This window comes from Papio anubis, chromosome 12 (assembly GCF_008728515.1).
Source record: "Papio anubis isolate 15944 chromosome 12, Panubis1.0, whole genome shotgun sequence".
Lineage (NCBI taxonomy): Eukaryota > Metazoa > Chordata > Mammalia > Primates > Cercopithecidae > Papio > Papio anubis.
In genome coordinates, this window is record NC_044987.1 from 108,869,443 (window position 1) to 108,886,939 (window position 17,497).

The window sequence follows — 17,497 nt, forward strand, 5'->3', positions numbered from 1 at the left end:
CTAATTCATATTTTTTATGTGTATTATATCCTGTATTCTTACAGTAAAATAATCTAGATAAAATGTTATTTAAAAAACCATACGGAAGAGAATATATTTACTATTCATTAAGTGTAAGTGATCATTATAAGGTCTTCATCCTCTTCTTCACATTGAGTAAGCTAAGGAGGAGGAAGAAGAAGAGTCATTACTCTTATCTCAGAGGGTGACAGAGATAGAAGGAGTGGCAGGAACATTTACAGAAATACAATTTCTGCCTGACTTCTTTTTTGCTTTTTCGTTTCTCTACAAATGTTTCTACACTTTAACCATTTGCTTTAGTTTCAGGGCAGGTATCATAGAAGGGTTCCTGTCATAAAAGGAAGTCAGAAGCAGTCTTGAATAATTGGAACCTTTATAAGTTTTTAATGTTAGTTTGTTTTCCGACATTGCTTCTTATATGTTGTCTTTTTCATCGTCTGGCACCTGATCAAAAGCACTCATCTTCATCATGTCATCTTGTTGATTCCTCTTCTGTGGTGTCTGTTTGCACTTGAATTTATCCAAGATGCTTATTTTTAAACTCTTCACCATCACCAGCCCACCACCACCTTTTTTTTTGGCCATATTCACAATCTCTTTCATGATTTGCTTGATTGGCTCTGCTGTAAATCCTGTGAAGTCATGCACAACATCTGGACACAGTTTTCTCCAGCAGGGATTTTCTGTAACGATGACATCTTCAGTGGTGTAATCCTTCCTGACTTTCATGATGTTCTCTCTATTGGGATTTTCTTACATAAACAGTCCTTTTCCATAGAATATCGTGTAATGAGACTTAAAGATTCTTATGACCCCTGATTGGGAAGGTGAATTAGAGACGTTGTATTTGGGGGTCAAGTCGACCACTTCAACACCTTTGATGTTAAACTCATGAGGCAGCCAAGGGCATTGTCCAATATCAAAAGAACCGTAAAAGACAGTCCCTAACTGACAAGGTACTTCCTCACTTCAGGGGCAATACATCAGTGGAACCAATCTAGAAAATTAGTTCTTGTTTTCTTGGACTTTTTGTCGTATAACCAAAAGATTGTTGATTTTTCTCTTCAAGGCTCAGGAGTTAGTAGCTTTATAGATGAGGGCAGCCCTGATCATAAACGTAACTGCTTTTACATAAAACAGTGGAGTTAGCCTGTCCTTTCCTGCTTTAAATCCTGTTGCTTACTTCTCCTTACTAATAAATGTCCTTTGTAGCATTTTTTTCCACACTGGGGTAGTTTGCATTAAAAACTTAGGCAGATATCCTTCCTCAACTGTTTTCTTAACAGTGCCTGGGAACTTGTCTGCTGCCTGTTGGTCAGCTATTAGCTTGACTTTTTTTTTTTTGAGACAGAGTCTCGCTCTGTTGCCCAGACTGGAGTGCAGTGGTGCAATCTTGGCTCTCTGCAAGCTCCACCTCCTGGGTTCACGCCATTCTCCTGCCTCAGCCTCTCCTGAGTAGCTGGGACTACAGGCGCCCATATCTTGACATTTTTAAAGCCAAGTCTCTTTATGAAATTATCAAACCATTCTTCGCTGGCATTAAATTCTTCACCTTTCTTTTGCTTTAAGTTGTCATATAATGACTTAGAGTCTGTAGGTATGCCTTTCTTATAGCAATTCTGTACCCACATAAAAGCTGCGTCTTGAATGTGAGATAGAAGTATTTTGCAAATACTGCAAGATTTTTGCACGTGCTACTGCAGGTGCAGCGATGGCTTCACAAATTTCCTTTTCTTCAGTACTTTTTATGTTGGATTCATTTATCTTAAAGTGGTGAGCAGCTGCAGCTACACACCTCAACCTTCTATGCTTATCAAGCAATTCAGCTTTTTCTTGTAATACCATGATTTTTCTCTGCTTCTTGGAAGCACTTCCAGTATCACTAGTGGCAACTCTTCTGGGTCCCATAGTGTTATTCAAGGTTTCAGGTATTGCTCTAAACATAGTGAAAAATGAGTTAACTGAGAGAGATCCCTTTTACTGTGACAGTAAATTCACTCAGGTGGTGATGATTATCCTCACGACATTTTAAGCAGATACCTGAAACAGCTGAGCTTGCTGCAATAGCAACAGGAGATAACTATGAAATTATTATGTACTGAGTTAATTTTATGCAGTTATTCAATACAACATCTTTACGTTTCTTTACATTTCTCTGGAATTTGGATGATGCCATGTGTAGTCTAAGACTTTGTGAGTGTAAGTTTTGTTGAATTTTAACTTTTTGTAATGTATTTGTGTATATTTTACAGTAATGTCATCAAATAGAGTAGTATCTATAGTTTATGTATAGTTTATGCATTCATGAGATACCTTAATTTTTTCAATATTTCTAGGCTACACAGTTTGTCTGCAAGTTTTTTCAAATTGTCACAAATCTCCAAAAATTTTTCTCATATATTTAAGAAAACCTGCGTATGAGTGGATCTATGCAGTTCAAAGCTATGTTGTTCAAGGGTTAATTAACTGTAGTTATATTCACTGTGCCTGCATGTTGCTCATGCAGTGACTAGCATGATGTATTCCTTTACCCAAGCTAGTATGGCTTTTTTCTCTTATTATTTATGTATCAAGGAACCTCCTCAAGGTTAGCTGCTATTATAAGAAACAACTGGAAATTGTCTTTGAAGTACCACACAGAAGAAACTTGGCTTGTTTCCTATCTGTTTATGATTGTTTATGCTAATGTATGGATTGCCCTTCAGTTATCAGTTTCTATTCCAGAAACCTGGCGGTACTTTTGTGTGTGTGTGTGTGTGTGTGTGTTTTGAGGTGAAATTTACATAAAATAGTAGTAAAAAATAATTGAAAGCATACAGTTCAGTGACATTTAGTACATATACAGTGTTGTACAACTATCACTTCTCTGTAGTTCCAGACATTTTCATCACCACCAACAAAGGAGTCCCCTGTACCCATTAAAAGCAGTTATTCCCCTTTCCCCCATTTAGCTGCAGCAAACATTAATCCGCTTTCTGTCTCTATGGGTTTACCTATTGTGGATATTATATATAATTGGAATCATACAATATGAGACTTTTGTTTCTAACATCTATCATATAGCGTATTTTTAAGGTTCATTCATATTGTAACGTGTTAAGACTTCATTCCTTTTTATGGCTGGATAAAAATTTTCTTTGTGTGTATATATGACATTTTGTTTATCCATTCACTGGTTAGCAGATATTTGGGTTGTTTCCACAATTTGGGTATTGAGAATTGTGCTTCTATGAATATTCATATGGAATAAGTATTTCTTTGAAAAGCTGTTTTCAATTTTTGGTGTATGTACCTAGAAGAGGAATTGCTGGATCATATGGTAATTCTGTGTCTAAGTTTTTGTAACATTTTTCTTAACAATGTTTTCTTAGGTTTTCCATAACACTGTTTTCCTCATTAGCTGCCTCATTTTACATGTCCACCAGCAATAAACAGTGGTTCCAATTTCTCTGCATTCTCACCAACACTTCTTATTTTCTTTTTTTATTTTTAGTAACCATTGTAGTATGTGGGAAATGGTAATCTCATGTGATTTTGATTTGCATTTCGTTAATGACTGATATTCCATATCTTTTCAAGTACCTTTTGGCCATTTGTATATCTCTGGAAAAATAATCTATTCAAGTTCTTTGCCCATGTTTTAATTGGGTTGTTTCTCTTTTTGTTGTTAAATACAAAAACTTTATATATTTTGGATATTATTCTTTTACCAGATGTATGACTTGCAAATATATTCTCCCATTCTGTAGGTTGTTTTCACTTGTAAGCATTTTTTAGTTCTATCTCTTATGTTTAGGTCTTTGATCCATTTTGAGTTAATTTTTATATGTGGTGTAAGGTAGGAGTACAACTTTATTTTTTGCATGTGGATATCCATTTATCTTAGCACCATTTCTTGAAGAGACTGTGCTTTCCCCTACTGAATGGTCTTAGCCACCTTCTTAAAAATCAGTTGACCATAGATGTGTAGATTTATATCTGGACCTTTAATTCAGTTAGTTGATTTACTTATTAGTCTTATGCCAGTAATACATTGTATTGATTACTGGAGCTTTATAGTAAGTTTTGAAATTGAGAAGAACAAAGTGCATCTTTAACTCAGTTTGTTTTCAAGATGGCTAGTGTAGATCCCTTGCATTTGCCTGTGAACTTTAGGATTAGGTTGTCAATTTCTACTGAAAAGGAAGCTGGGGTTTTGATAAGAATTACATTTAATCTATGGGTTTATTTTCAGAGTATTGTCGTCTTAACAATATTTCAGTATTTTATTCCTTTTTATTCTATTGTAAATGTAATCATTTTCTTAATTTCCTTTTTGCTCCTTGCTCATATACTTAAAACAATGAATGTTATGTATTGCTCTTATATTCTGGCACTTTGAATTTGTGTATTACCTTTAACAGTTTTCTTTTGTGAAAATTCTTTAGAATTTTCTATATGTAAGGTCTTTTCATCTGCAAATAGAGATACAGTTTTACTTCTTCCTTTTCACTTTGGTTGCTTTTTTTTTTTTTTCCTTGACTAATTGCTTGGCTGAAACTTCCAGTACAATGTTGAATGGAAGTGAAGAATGAGGGCATCTTTGTCTTGTTCCTGACCTTAGCAGGAGAGCTTTGTCTCTTGCCACTGCGAATGATGTGAGCTCTGGGGGTTTTGTAGGTGTTCTTTGTCAAGTTGAGGAAGTTCAGTTCTATTCCCAGTTTTTTTTTGTGTTCTTATCAGGAAAGTTTAATTTTGTCGGATTTTTTTCCTACATCAATTGAGATGATGGTGTGTTTTTTCCTCCCTTTATTCTATTAATGTGGCACATTACATATATTTTTGTATGTCGAACCACCTTCATAATCCTGGGACCTGTCTCAACTGATCATAGTGTTTAATCTTCTTAATAATGATGCTATATTTGGTTTGCAGGGGATATTGGCTTATGGTTTTTTGTGGTGTCTTTGTCTGGCTTTGGTGTCAGAATAATGGTGTGTTTATAGGATGAGTTGGGAAGTGTTCCATCTTCTATTTTTTAAAAGAGTTTGAGAAAGACTGGAGTTAATTCTTTAAATGTGTGGTAGAATCCAACAATGAAACCATCTAGAGGCCTCTGGCCTTTTTATTGGGAGCTTTTTGTTTACTGACTCAGTTGTCTACTTGTTAAAGATATGTTCGTCTTTTCCATTTCTTGTTGAATTGTTTTTGGTAACTTGTGTGTGCCTAAGAAGTTGTTGCTTTTATCTATGTCATTTGTTGGCATACAATTGTTCATTGTGTTTTCTTGTTTATTTCAGTGGTAGTGTCCCATTTTCATTTCTGGTTTTAGTAATTTGGGTCTTCTCTTATTAACCAAAAGTTTGTTGATTTTGTTATCTTGTCAAATAACTAACTTATTTACTTTATTCTGCTAGCTTTGGGTTTACTCTGCTCCTTTTTTTCCTAACTCTTATGAGGATGATGTTAGGTTATTGACTCAGGCATGCGATTTTCTTTTTCTATTTTAATGTAGGCATTTATATCTAGAAATTTTCCTCTTGAGAACTGCTTTCACTGCATCCCCTAGGTTTTGGGATATTTTGTTTTCATTTTCAGTCATCTCTAAGTATGAGTTTTCTAGTTTTCCTTCTGATATTGAGTTCTAGTTTCCATTGTGGTCAGAGAACATACTTTATATGACTGCAGTCATTTTTGAAAGTTATTGAGACTTTTCAATATGTCTGATTCCCCCTGCCCCACCCCCGAGATGGAGTTTTGCTCTGTCACCCAGGCTGGAGTGCAGCGATGTGATCTTGGCTCACTGCAACCTCCACCTCCTGGGTTCAAGCAATTCTCCTGCCTCAGCCTCCTCGAGTAGCTGGGACTACAGGCACACGCCACCACGCCCGGCTAATTTTTGTATTCTTAGTAGAGACAGGGTTTCGCCATGTTGGCCAGGCTAGTCTCGAACTCCCGACCTCAGGTGATCTGCCTGCCTCAGCCTCCCAAAGTGTTGGGATTACAGGTGTGAGCCACTGTGTCTAGCCCAATGTTTGTTTTTTAATATTATGTCTAGTCCTTATATGTCTGATTTGTTAATATTGCTTGAGTTCTGTATTTCCTTATCAAACTTCTTTTGACTGGTGTTTGGTTGTTATTGAAAGTGGGGTACTGATGTCTCCATTTTTGTGATTGTGGTATTACTTGTTTCTCTTCAATTCTGTACATCTTTGGTATATATCTTATGTGTTGATATATCTTGAGAGGGAGAGGGGGCCTATGTTAGCTATGTATAGGTTTATATTTATTTTCTAGATTGATTGACCCTCTCATTAATGTATAATGTTCTTTGTGTTTTGTAACAGTTGTTGAAGTGCATTTTGCCTGATATTAGTAGGGCCACCCTTATGAGTTAAATTGCTTTCCTCAAAAAATGTTGAAGTCTTAACTCAGGTACCTGTGAATGGAACGTTGAGAAATAGGGTCTCTGTAGAAAATAGCCTTTTGTGGTAATTTGTTATGGCAGTCCTAGGAAACTAACACATTTTGGTTTGGGAAGTGGGCTGTAAAAAAGTACCTAAAAATGTTGGCATAGCTTTGGGATTGGGTAATGGATATTGTCTTGGAGTATTTTGAGGTGTGGCGCATGCCTGTAATCCCAGCTATACTGGGAAGGCTGAGGCAGGAGAATTGCTTGAACCTGGGAGGCGATGGTTGCGGTGAGCCAAGATTGCGCTGTTGCACTCCAACCTGGGCAGCAAGAGTGAAACTCTGTCTCAAAAAGAAAAGAGGAGAGGAGAGTCTAGATTGCCTTGAAGAGATGGTCAACAGAAATATGAGCATTAAAGACAGTCTGATGAGGCCTTAGAAGGAAATGATTAACATGTTGTTGTACAGTGGAGAAAAGGTGATCCTTGTTATAAAGTTGCAGAGAACTTGACTGAATTGTGTTCTATCATTGGTTAAGCAATGAACTTGGATATTTAGCTGAGATTTACAGGCAATGTGTGGAAGATAAAACTTTGTTTCTTCTTGTTTGTATACTAGTATGTGAGAGGAAAGATATAAATTGAGGAATGAATTGTTTAGCAAAAAGGAGTCAGCACTTGATAATTTGGAAACTTTTTAGTCGTCCAGATAGTGTATTGTGGTACAGGACCAAGGCTGTAACTGGACAGCTATTCTCTAAAGAGACTTGGTATGTAACTTGTGGATCAAATCAGCCATCTCAGCAATTCCCAGAATAGACATGCAATTTTTCAGGAAAGATCTGTGGAGGACCCTCATTTGATGGCTTCAACCCCCTGAATTTTATGAAAGACTGACAAAGTTTTTGAGAATGTTGTAACAGCAGAAACACTGCCAGGCTGGACTGAATGGGACAGAGACAAAATGGAATTAAAGAAGAATGATGCTGAGGGTAGAGCTGCAAATGCTGGGTCCTGTATGTATTAGACTTCCTGGAGCCACGATGGCGGGGCTATTTCCCCAGTGGGCTCAGAGTACAAATCATTATCCACAAAAGCTTATTCTTAGGCCTAAAAGTCTAATGCTGTTTGCTAGGTTTTGGACTAACCTGGGACCCCTGACCCTTTTTTCCCCCCTTCTCTTTTCTTCCTTTTAATATGGAGATACCTAATCTATAACTGTCCCACCATTGTTTTTTGGAATCAGCTCCATAGAGGGAGAAGAATTTTGCTCTAGAGTGGACCATACCCCGAGTCTCATTCATAGCTGATCTGGATGATGAGATTTGATCCCTTTTGAGTTGATGATTTTTAGGGATTGTTTTGGATTTAGAGATGATACTGGAATGGGTTAAGATTCTGGGAGGTTGGGATTAGGTGAATGTCTTTTGCACGTTGGAAGGACATAAATTTTAGGGAACCAGAAGGTGCAGACCACTATGGGTTGAATTTTATCCCCCCAAAAATGTGTTGAGGTCCTAGCCCTTAGTACCTGTGAATATGAACTTACTTGGAAATAGAATCTTTGCAGATGTAATCAAGTTATGATGGAGTTATTCTGTATTAGAATGGACCCTAATCCACTATGACTGATGTCCTTATAAGAATAAGCAAGACACATGGGACAGGAGGAAGCACCATGTGATGATGGAGATAGAATTGAAGTTAGCAGCTATAAGCCAAGTTGTTGACCACCACCAAAAGCTAGGAAGAGGCAAGGAATGATTCTTCCCAGAGTCTCAGAGGGAATGTGGTCTGTTACTGTGTTGATTTTGGACTTTTATCCTCCAGAGGTATGGGAGAATAGATTTCTGTTAAGACATCCCAGTTTGTTGTGATTTGGTAGAGCAGCCCTGGTAGACTAATACATTATTTCAGCTCTCTCTTTCTTACTTTTCGCGTGTAATATCTTAATCCATTCTTTTACTTTGAACCTGTTTGTGTCTTTGGGTCTAAAGCAAACTTATCTAATCTATATCCCGCAGTCTGAATGTGGCTCAGGAGGGCTTTGAATGTGTCCCAACACAAAATTGTAAACCATCTTACACGTTATGAGATCTTTTTTAAATTTTTTTATCTTATCAGCTATCATTAGTGTATTTTATGTGTGGCCCATGACATGTCATCTTCTTCCAATGTGGCCCAGAGAAGCCAAAAGATTGGACACCCAGGTCTAACCTGAGTTTCTTGTAGACAGACTGTAGATTGGTTGTATTTTTTTTGTTTATCCAGTCTGCTAATATGTACCTTTTAATTCCACAGTTTATATATATTTAAATTACTGATAAGAATGGCCTACCATTTTGCTTTGTGTTTTCTACCTGTCTTAATATCTTTTATTTTGATCTTTATTTTCTTTGTATTTCCTTCTTTGTGTTGCAGATACGTAGCAGTGTACCATTGTCTCTTTTCATTTTCTGTGTATTTTTATTTTCTTAGTGGTTACCTGGGGATTGCATTTAGTACTTCAAACTTTATCTAGTTTAATGCCAATTTAGCTTCAGTAGGGAACGTATCTCTGCTCTGTACCATTCTGTGCCTCACCATTTATGTTATTGTTACAAAGTGTATGTTTTGATGTCAAATGCCCATTAACATAAATTTATAATTGTTATTTTATACATTTGTCTTTCAAATCATGTAGGGAGAAAAAGGAGTTACAAATCAAAAGTATAATGCCGTATTTTTGCCTCCGTAATTACCTTTGCCAGTGTTTTAATTTATGGCTTTCAGTGTTCTCTAGTGTCCTTTAATTTCATCTTAGAGGATTCCTGGTGGCATTTTTTATAGGGCAGATCTACTAGTGATAAGCTGTTTTTGATTTTCTGGTAATGTCTTAATTTCATGAACTTCGTTTTTAAAGAATAGTTCCGGCAGCTATAGACTTCTTGCTTGACGATTTTTTTTTTTCTTTTCGTCACTTTGTTACCACACTGCCCTCTAACTTCCATGGTTTCTGATGAGAAATAGGCTGTTAGTCTTGTTGAGCATTCCTTCTTGCTGTTTTTATGGTTCTTTGTATTTGTCTTTCTACCAATTGATAATAATGTGTCTGGGGGCGGATCTCTTTCATTTATCCTCCTAGGAGTTAGGTAAAGTTCTTGTTTGTATAGACTTTTTTTCCCCAGTAGTTTTTCAAATATTCTTTCTGTTCATTTTCTCCTCTCCTTCTGCAGATCTTATTGTGCATCTCTTGACATGCTTAATGGTTGTCTAAACGATCTGCTGGGCTTTATTTTTCTTTATTCTTTTTTTCTTTATAGTCATACTGGATCATCTCTGTTGGCCTAGCTTAAAGTTCACTGATTCTTCTTTTTCAAGTCTGCAGTGAATTTTTGATTTCAGTTATTATACTTCTCAGCTCCAGAATTTTTTTCCCTTAGTTACTTTCCTTTTTTTTTTTTTTTTTTTTTGAGATGGAGTTTCGCTCTTGTTGCCCATGCTGGAGTGCAATGGTATTATCTTGGCTCACTGCAACCTCCACCTCCTGGGTTCAAGTAATTCTCCTACCTCAGCCTCCCAAGTAGCTAGGATTGCAGGGACACGCTGCTATACCCAGCTAATTTTTGTGTTTTTGGTAGAGGCAAGGTTTCACCATGTTGTCCAGGTTGATCTCGAACCCCTGACCTCAGGTGATCCGCCTGCCTTGGCCTCCCAGAGTGCTGGGATTACAGGTGTGAGCCACTGTACCTGGCCTCTCTTGGTTTCTTTTTATAGTTATCTTTTTATTGATATTCTGTTTTCATTGAGACATAATTCTTCTGATTTCCTTTAGTACTTTGTTAATGCTTTTCTTTAGCTCTGATTTTCTTTAGTTCTTTAAACATTTTTTTTTTTTTACAACTTTTATTTTAGATTCGGGGGTACATGTGCAGGTTTGTTACTGGGGCATATTGTATGACACGAGATTTGGGGTACAAATGATCCCATCACACAGGTACTGAGCATAGTACCCAATAGTTTTTCAACCTCCCCCGCAGTAATCTCTAGTTTCTGTTGTTGCCATCTTTATGTCCATGAGTACCTAAAGTTTAGCTCCTACTTCGGTCTCTGTGGTCTCTGAAGGCTCTGGTCCTTTAGCTTATATTCATCGAGCGATTTGACAGATTTCCCTAAACGTCTTCACTCACGTTTTTCTTGATTCAGTGCTCCCTGGGCTTTTATAACCTTTAACTATTGTCCATAGTTTCCACAAAGTTGATTCTGACAGTTTTTGTTCATGGTACGTGTTTATTTCTGTGGAGGGACATTTTTGCTGTCGTCTCTGACAGAGTGGTTTTTTTTTTTTTTAAAGACTAGATTTTTAGGTGATGGGGGCAGTAGTATTCAATAAGAATAAGATAGGCTATTATGCTTTATTTATAATGGTAAGCTATTGTTATCAAATTGGCATCATTTATCCAATGAGTATAAAATCCACAGTATAGGAAGTTGTGGGCATACCATCCTTTCATCATGAAGAAGAAAAGAGCTTTGTTGAGGACAGGAGGTTATGGAGTGGGTTCAAAGTCCAACTCAGTACAGTTGTGTTAAGGAAAAAAAAGATGTTTCTATTATTAAATGTTGTAATACTTCATAGATGGTGTTGAATTGTTCTCTTTGATGAAATTGTTTTAAAAGTAGTCATGACCTACATGTAAAAGTCCTTCATTATTAATTTCAAAATATGATTTCTAAATCTAGGTGTCCTTAGCTAACCTTGTGATTTTGAATAAGCTTCTTCTTTGGTCTTCTAGATACTTTATGGGTAAAACTTAATGGATTGTGCTTAGACTGAATGGCGTTTGAGGTATTTTCACCTCTATTAATGGTTTTTTTTTTTTCTATTAAAATAGCTCAGATAGGAGGGTGATGCAATAATGAATGGAAAAGGCAGCTAAAAGGAAATGCACAACTGATTTTGATGGTTGTTTAGAACTTGTTCACACTGCTATGTATCTCTGTGTTTCAAACTAATTTCATTACTTCAGTATATTCTCATAAAACTTTCAGTATAGTTTAAGCTAAAGTAGCCTATAGTCACCACATTGCTCCACAGTAAACTATTTTTTAATGTTAAGCAAAAATGTTGCCATACTGTATATATAGTTTTGTGTCTTTTTTATACATTTAACAATATTTTTGCTGATAATTCCATGTCATTTTTAACAGAAACCTACCTCTATTTAGTATTCCATCATAGGAAGGTATCATGGTTTATTTAAGCACTTTATCCTCGACAGAGGGTTAGGTTGTTTCTGTTCTTTGCTATTATAAACATGCTACAGTTAACCTCTATGTGGTAGTTTATATTTCTAGGACATATACTTAAAGGTGAAATTACTACACATATTTTTGGACCTTCTCTGGAAGTAACCAGTACTTGTGAATTTCTTGTATCTCCTTCCAGAAATGTTGTAGTATGTAAGATATATATATATATATATACACACACACACTCACACATACTGTAATGACTAATGTATAGCACTGTTTTTAAGTAGTAGAAGAGTAGAAAACTAAACGTTCAAAGGGGGATTGGTTTCATAAGTTATGTATTTGTATATATCTTACATATATATCTCTTACATATGTACACAATTATTTGTGAAACCAATCCCTCTTTGAAAGTTTAGTTTTCTACTCTTCTACTACTTAAAAACAGTGCTATACATTAGTCATTTATAAGTATGATTGCAATTTTGTAGGATAAATTTCTAGTAGTTGAACATCATGTGGAAAGGTGTATACATTTATAATTTTGATGTATATTGTCAAATTGTTCTGCATGGAGGTTTTGCTAATACATTATCATCTGTGTGTTAGAGTATGTTGTCAAATACAGTATATTGTCAAATATGATCATCCCCAGTATGATACATGAAAAATGGTGTCTTGCTATTGTTTTCATTTGAGTCTCTCTTGTTCTGAGTGGATTGAGCTTTTGTTTTTGTTTTTCGTTCCTATTATTCTTTTCTTTTCTTTTCTTTTTTTCCTTTCCTTTTTTTTTTTTTTTTTTTTTTTTTTTTTTTTTTTTTTTTTTTTTTTTGACGGAGTCTTGCTGTTTTGCCGAGGCTGGAGTGCAGTGGCGCAATCTCAGCTCACTGCAACTTCTGCCTCCCGGGTTCAAGCAATTCTCCTGCCTCAGCCTCCCCAGAAGCTGGGATTACAGGTGTGCACCACCATGCCTGGCTAATTTTTCTATCTTTGGTAGGGACGGGGTTTCACCATGTTGGCCAGGCTGGTCATGAACTCCTGACCTTGTGATCTGCCTGCCTCGGCCACCCAAAGTGCTAGGATTACAGGCATGAGCCACTGTGCCCGGCCTGTTAGTTCTTATTTTTCTATTGGGTTGTTAGACTTTGTGTATGGTGTGAAAATTGTTTTTATGTGTATCTTATGACTTGAAATTGTGTTTTATTATTGGCCCTTTCCCATTCTAAGTTTATTAAATAATCTGTTGTTAAAATGGGCTCACTTCTAATGTACTTTTTTTTTTATATAGGTCTAAGTAATTCGCTACTGCAGGTATGAAAGCCAGTTTCTGAGGTTAACTTTTTATTACTTACGGCTCAAGAGAGGATGACCTACCATACTTCATTCACCCCTTAAAACATGACAAAATATAGGATAACAATAACAGATTTTGTGTGTTCTCCTGTACACAGTGTCTTATAGGACAACTGAAACAGAATAGCACCAGAGCTGGACTTTACCATTCAATTGCTTTATAGATTAGTTCAAGTTTACAGTGTGGTTTTAGGAAAAACTCTTGATTAGAGTGAAAAGTACTCCTGTTAGGAATTCCTCTTCAGTAATTTGTTATAGACTTGTTTGATTGTAAATAACATCTAGATCTATGGTTCGTTCTTTTTGGTGCCTCTGTAGTTCTGGTCATCTTTTTGGGACCAATTAATTTAGTTTCTTTTAACTTAGATCTAAAAGGTAGAATTTCATGAATCCAAGTAAGTGTATTTTGCATAGTTAACATTGCATTTTTTAGAAGATAAGGCAGTATAAAATTACTACTTTGCAACATGAAATAATTTATTTAGCATAGTGACATTAAGGGTAAGTTATCTAATTTTCTTCTTTTTTATTATTTCAATAAAAATCTTAGGTTCTTTTTCCTTTGAAAATACTTAATTTATCCTCAAGTAACTGTATTTACAATTAGTAGACATACAGGGATGCTTATTGGTTAACCGTAAACTTAAAGAGAATGGTATGTCTTTTTATTTAGATCCCAAGGAAGAAAAAGAGGAAGAAGACGATTCTGCCCTCCCTCAGGAAGTTTCCATTGCTGCATCTAGACCTAGCCGGGGCTGGCGTAGTAGTAGGACATCTGTTTCTCGCCATCGTGATACAGAGAACACCCGAAGCTCTCGGTCCAAGACTGGTTCATTGCAACTCATTTGCAAGTCAGAACCAAATACAGACCAACTTGATTATGGTACAGTGCAGCTAGAATATGGTGTTTACTAACTAGTTGCTGTTATATTTTAAATGTAATGTTGAACATTTGCCTTAACAGCTTAACTGTCAGGGGCAGGTGTGATGGTGTAGGTAATATTTCTTTGAACAATTTGCAGATACTCTGCTTTTGTGTAATTACGCCATGCAGTAATTTGATTTGCATTTCTTGACTGCAGAGAGAAAATATCTTATATCTACACTAATAAAATTTTGTTTTGTCTTTGTTTTTCTAGATGTTGGAGAGGAGCATCAGTCTCCAGGTGGCATTAGGTAAAAAAATGTTAATATTTCATTTTTAAACCTTTGGGGAAATAACATAGTGACATTAAATGATTCAGAAGTTGCTTCCATTTGAAACGATTTTGAGCTGTAAGAGAAATTAACGTCAGTTTTGATACTGCATTTAGATTCCATGTTGAGCTTAATTAGAACTTAAACCATGTAATCTGCTTACATAACTTAGAAATCATGTCTTGAGTACCTTATGTGTTTGGACTTATTCCATGGTAGGAACTAATGTGAAATATGGGTGTTTTGGCCAAGGATTTGAGATTTCATTGGAATCTTGTGTGTTGTGATTTATCTGTTAATAGGTCTTTTGATACAGCAGATCACCAGACAGTATTACAAAGTCAGTTGTTTCTTAACTTTTAATGCCATTGAGTTGTCATCACCCTGTCTTTATCTAGGATTTATGTCTTTTTAGTTTCAATTATTATTTTTTGTGATAAAGCCACTAGATTTCAGTCCAATTAGGTCATTAGGATGAAAATGCTGGGTGATTTTATCAGTTTTTGGCTACCTCTTAATAAATTACCAAATAAAATCTCCTCAGACATGATCCTTAAAACCAGAATGTCTCATTTCTATTTACTTATTTTTAGTAGTGAAGAGGAAGAGGAGGAGGAAGAAGAGATGTTAATCAGTGAAGAGGAGATACCATTCAAAGATGACCCAAGAGATGAGACCTACAAACCCCACTTAGAAAGGCATGTCTCAGATTTTACTCCAGACATGTCAATGAAATATAAGTAGGAAAACATTGTTGAATGCTTTTATTTTGTTATTGCCAAACTAATGAGTGTAGAATTAATTTTAAATGAGTGATTATGCACTTCTGTTGTAAGTCTAACATCTTACCATACCCTGATATAATCGTCTCTCCCATTTGTAGAACTTTATTTTGATTATATATAAGTTTTTATGAGTCTGCATGTTTTATCTCAACAAGGTATCATGAGTAGCCTGAATACTTAGAATTTTTTTAACTTATTGTCTCATTTCTCTTTACAATTATAGTGAGATTTGATTTACAGTCCTCTTTAGTCTGGGGAGGGTTCAGTCCATGAACATCTTATACATATATTTAGATCATTACTACGCATGTGAGAATGATTGGTAAGAAATCACATTTCATGAACTGAGGAGAGTAGTTTTATAACAAATCAGTGATAACTCTAAGCTTTAATTTGTTGTCATAGTCTTCTTTGAAAAGATCTTTTGCCTAGTGTTGAAATGCATTTGTGTTTTCAGGGAAACTCCAAAGCCACGGAGAAAATCAGGGAAGGTAAAAGAAGAGAAGGAGAAAAAGGAAATTAAAGTGGAAGTAGAGGTGGAGGTGAAAGAAGAGGAGAATGAAATTAGAGAGGATGAGGAACCTCCGAGGAAGTGAGTAGACAATTATTATTAAAAATGGAAATCTAACAGATTTTGAAACCACTAGTGGAAAATAGAGTGGGAGTGTGAGGAAGGATGTTGACATACACATGCTTCAAAATATGTATTTTTTAACTTAAAAAAATTTGGCCTCAAGCAGCTGAATTTCACTGGAGAGACTCTTGGTAAAAAATGTTTAGGTTTTTTAGTTCTATTGCAAGGAGAAAGTATGTTTTATTCTCAGGGCTTTTAGATGATACATGGTAGCAACTCTAAAAGTAACACATTGAGATTTATCTAAGTCTTTCATAGTATTGCATGGTTTATGGAGGTATATATTTAATCTGTCTTACAGACTGATTTGAAAGTGAAATTACGTCAGAGTAAAATCTTGCTTGATTTGCCAGATATGTCTTTGACTTTATGTATTCTTGGTTATCCTTTGCCACTTGTTCTTTGACCGTGTGTGTGTGTGTGTGTGTGTATGTGTCTTCAGCCAGCCTTCACTCTGTAAGTTTTGATTCAGAATGTGTCTACTGTTACCCTGTCTTCAATTACAGGAGAGGAAGAAGACGAAAAGATGACAAAAGTCCACGTTTACCCAAAAGGAGGTGAGGAATTTTTACCCCTACTGTTTTGCCCCTTATTCCAATACCAGGCACTTTACTTACATATTTAGACTTCATGATAATCCTGCAGGAATGGCCATTCAAAAATTTCACGAAAGCAACTTCGCTAATATCCTAGATGCACAGGTATTATCTTATTTTCATTGTAAGATCTTGAAATTTCCAACAATCTTAATACTTTACCTTTTGGGGTGTTATTAGTTTATTTGTGTTACTTTTTAATTCCGTCAAATATTTGCTAATTCTTGGCTACTTCTAATACAAATTCTGTGTAATCTATATAGTAGTAAAGAGATTTTAATTCTTCCTACTATAAAATAGCTATTCTCTATAGCACAGTTTGAGTCAAAGGCCACTGTGCAGAGTGCTACTTTTGTTTTGCTAACTTTTCTTCTGCGTTTTGATAATAGAAAAAAGCCTCCAATCCAGTATGTCCGTTGTGAGATGGAAGGATGTGGAACTGTCCTTGCCCACCCTCGCTATTTGCAGGTCAGTGAAGTTGTTATATAAGAGCCTTTCCGGTTGTGTTCCATTACTTGTTCTTGCACCACGAGACTTTAATTTATTGGCTTGTGTAGGCTTTATCATTGACATATAATGTCAAGAAAAGTCTTTCTTTAAACATAAAATGACTTTAACCCATTTATGCCTAGTGTTCCATTATTAGAATGCTAAGCTTGGGCAAGTTATTTATATCCTACTGCTCAAGGTCATCACCAAGGTCTGATTTTTCACAAAAAACATTTGCAACCTCTGGCATAAATGGGTTAATCATTATTAGTCAATTTGTGCTGCTATAATAGAGTACCTGAGACTGGGTAATTTACAGAGAACATACATTTATTTATTATCTTGTGGTTCTGGAGACTGGAAAGTCCAAGAGCATGGTGCCCACATCTCACAAGGGCCTTTTAACTGTGTCAGCCCATGGTTAAGTTATGGAAGTTAAGGAAGGGCAAGAATAGGTTGAACTTGCTTTTGTAACAAATCCACTCCAATGATAATATCAACCCATTTATATAAGGGTAGAGCCCTTAAGACCTAAGCACCTCCCATTAGGTCCTGCCTTCCAACACTATCACATTGGGGATTAAGTTTCCAACACATGAACTGTGGTGAACACATCCAAACTCATAGCATCTTCTGTTAAAAAAAACAAAAAATGAAAAATGGTGACTAAGAATCTGAACCCAAATAGAGGACTTTCCTTGGAATCTTTCAATATTACAGTAATTCCCAATGTGGTGTAAATACTTCTGATATGAGATGACTGTAACAACATTCCAAGACACAGAGTAACAGATTTTA

The 17,497-nt window shown here is 35.8% G+C and overlaps 1 protein-coding gene across 2 annotated transcripts in view; it reads left to right on the top strand.

Moving 5' to 3' along the window:
- Positions 1 to 17,497, top strand: part of ZFP91 (ZFP91 zinc finger protein) — a 42,045-nt gene that overhangs the window by 16,863 nt on the left and 7,685 nt on the right. Inside the window, exons 3-8 of one of the 2 annotated variants that reach the window (XM_003909804.4) lie at positions 13,672 to 13,881; positions 14,138 to 14,174; positions 14,789 to 14,893; positions 15,438 to 15,572; positions 16,121 to 16,171; positions 16,600 to 16,678. In XM_003909804.4, the coding sequence (XP_003909853.2) occupies positions 13,672 to 13,881; positions 14,138 to 14,174; positions 14,789 to 14,893; positions 15,438 to 15,572; positions 16,121 to 16,171; positions 16,600 to 16,678 (617 nt within the window). The remainder of the gene's footprint in view (positions 1 to 13,671; positions 13,882 to 14,137; positions 14,175 to 14,788; positions 14,894 to 15,437; positions 15,573 to 16,120; positions 16,172 to 16,599; positions 16,679 to 17,497) is intronic. The other variant, XM_009185988.3, reaches the window with a different exon arrangement.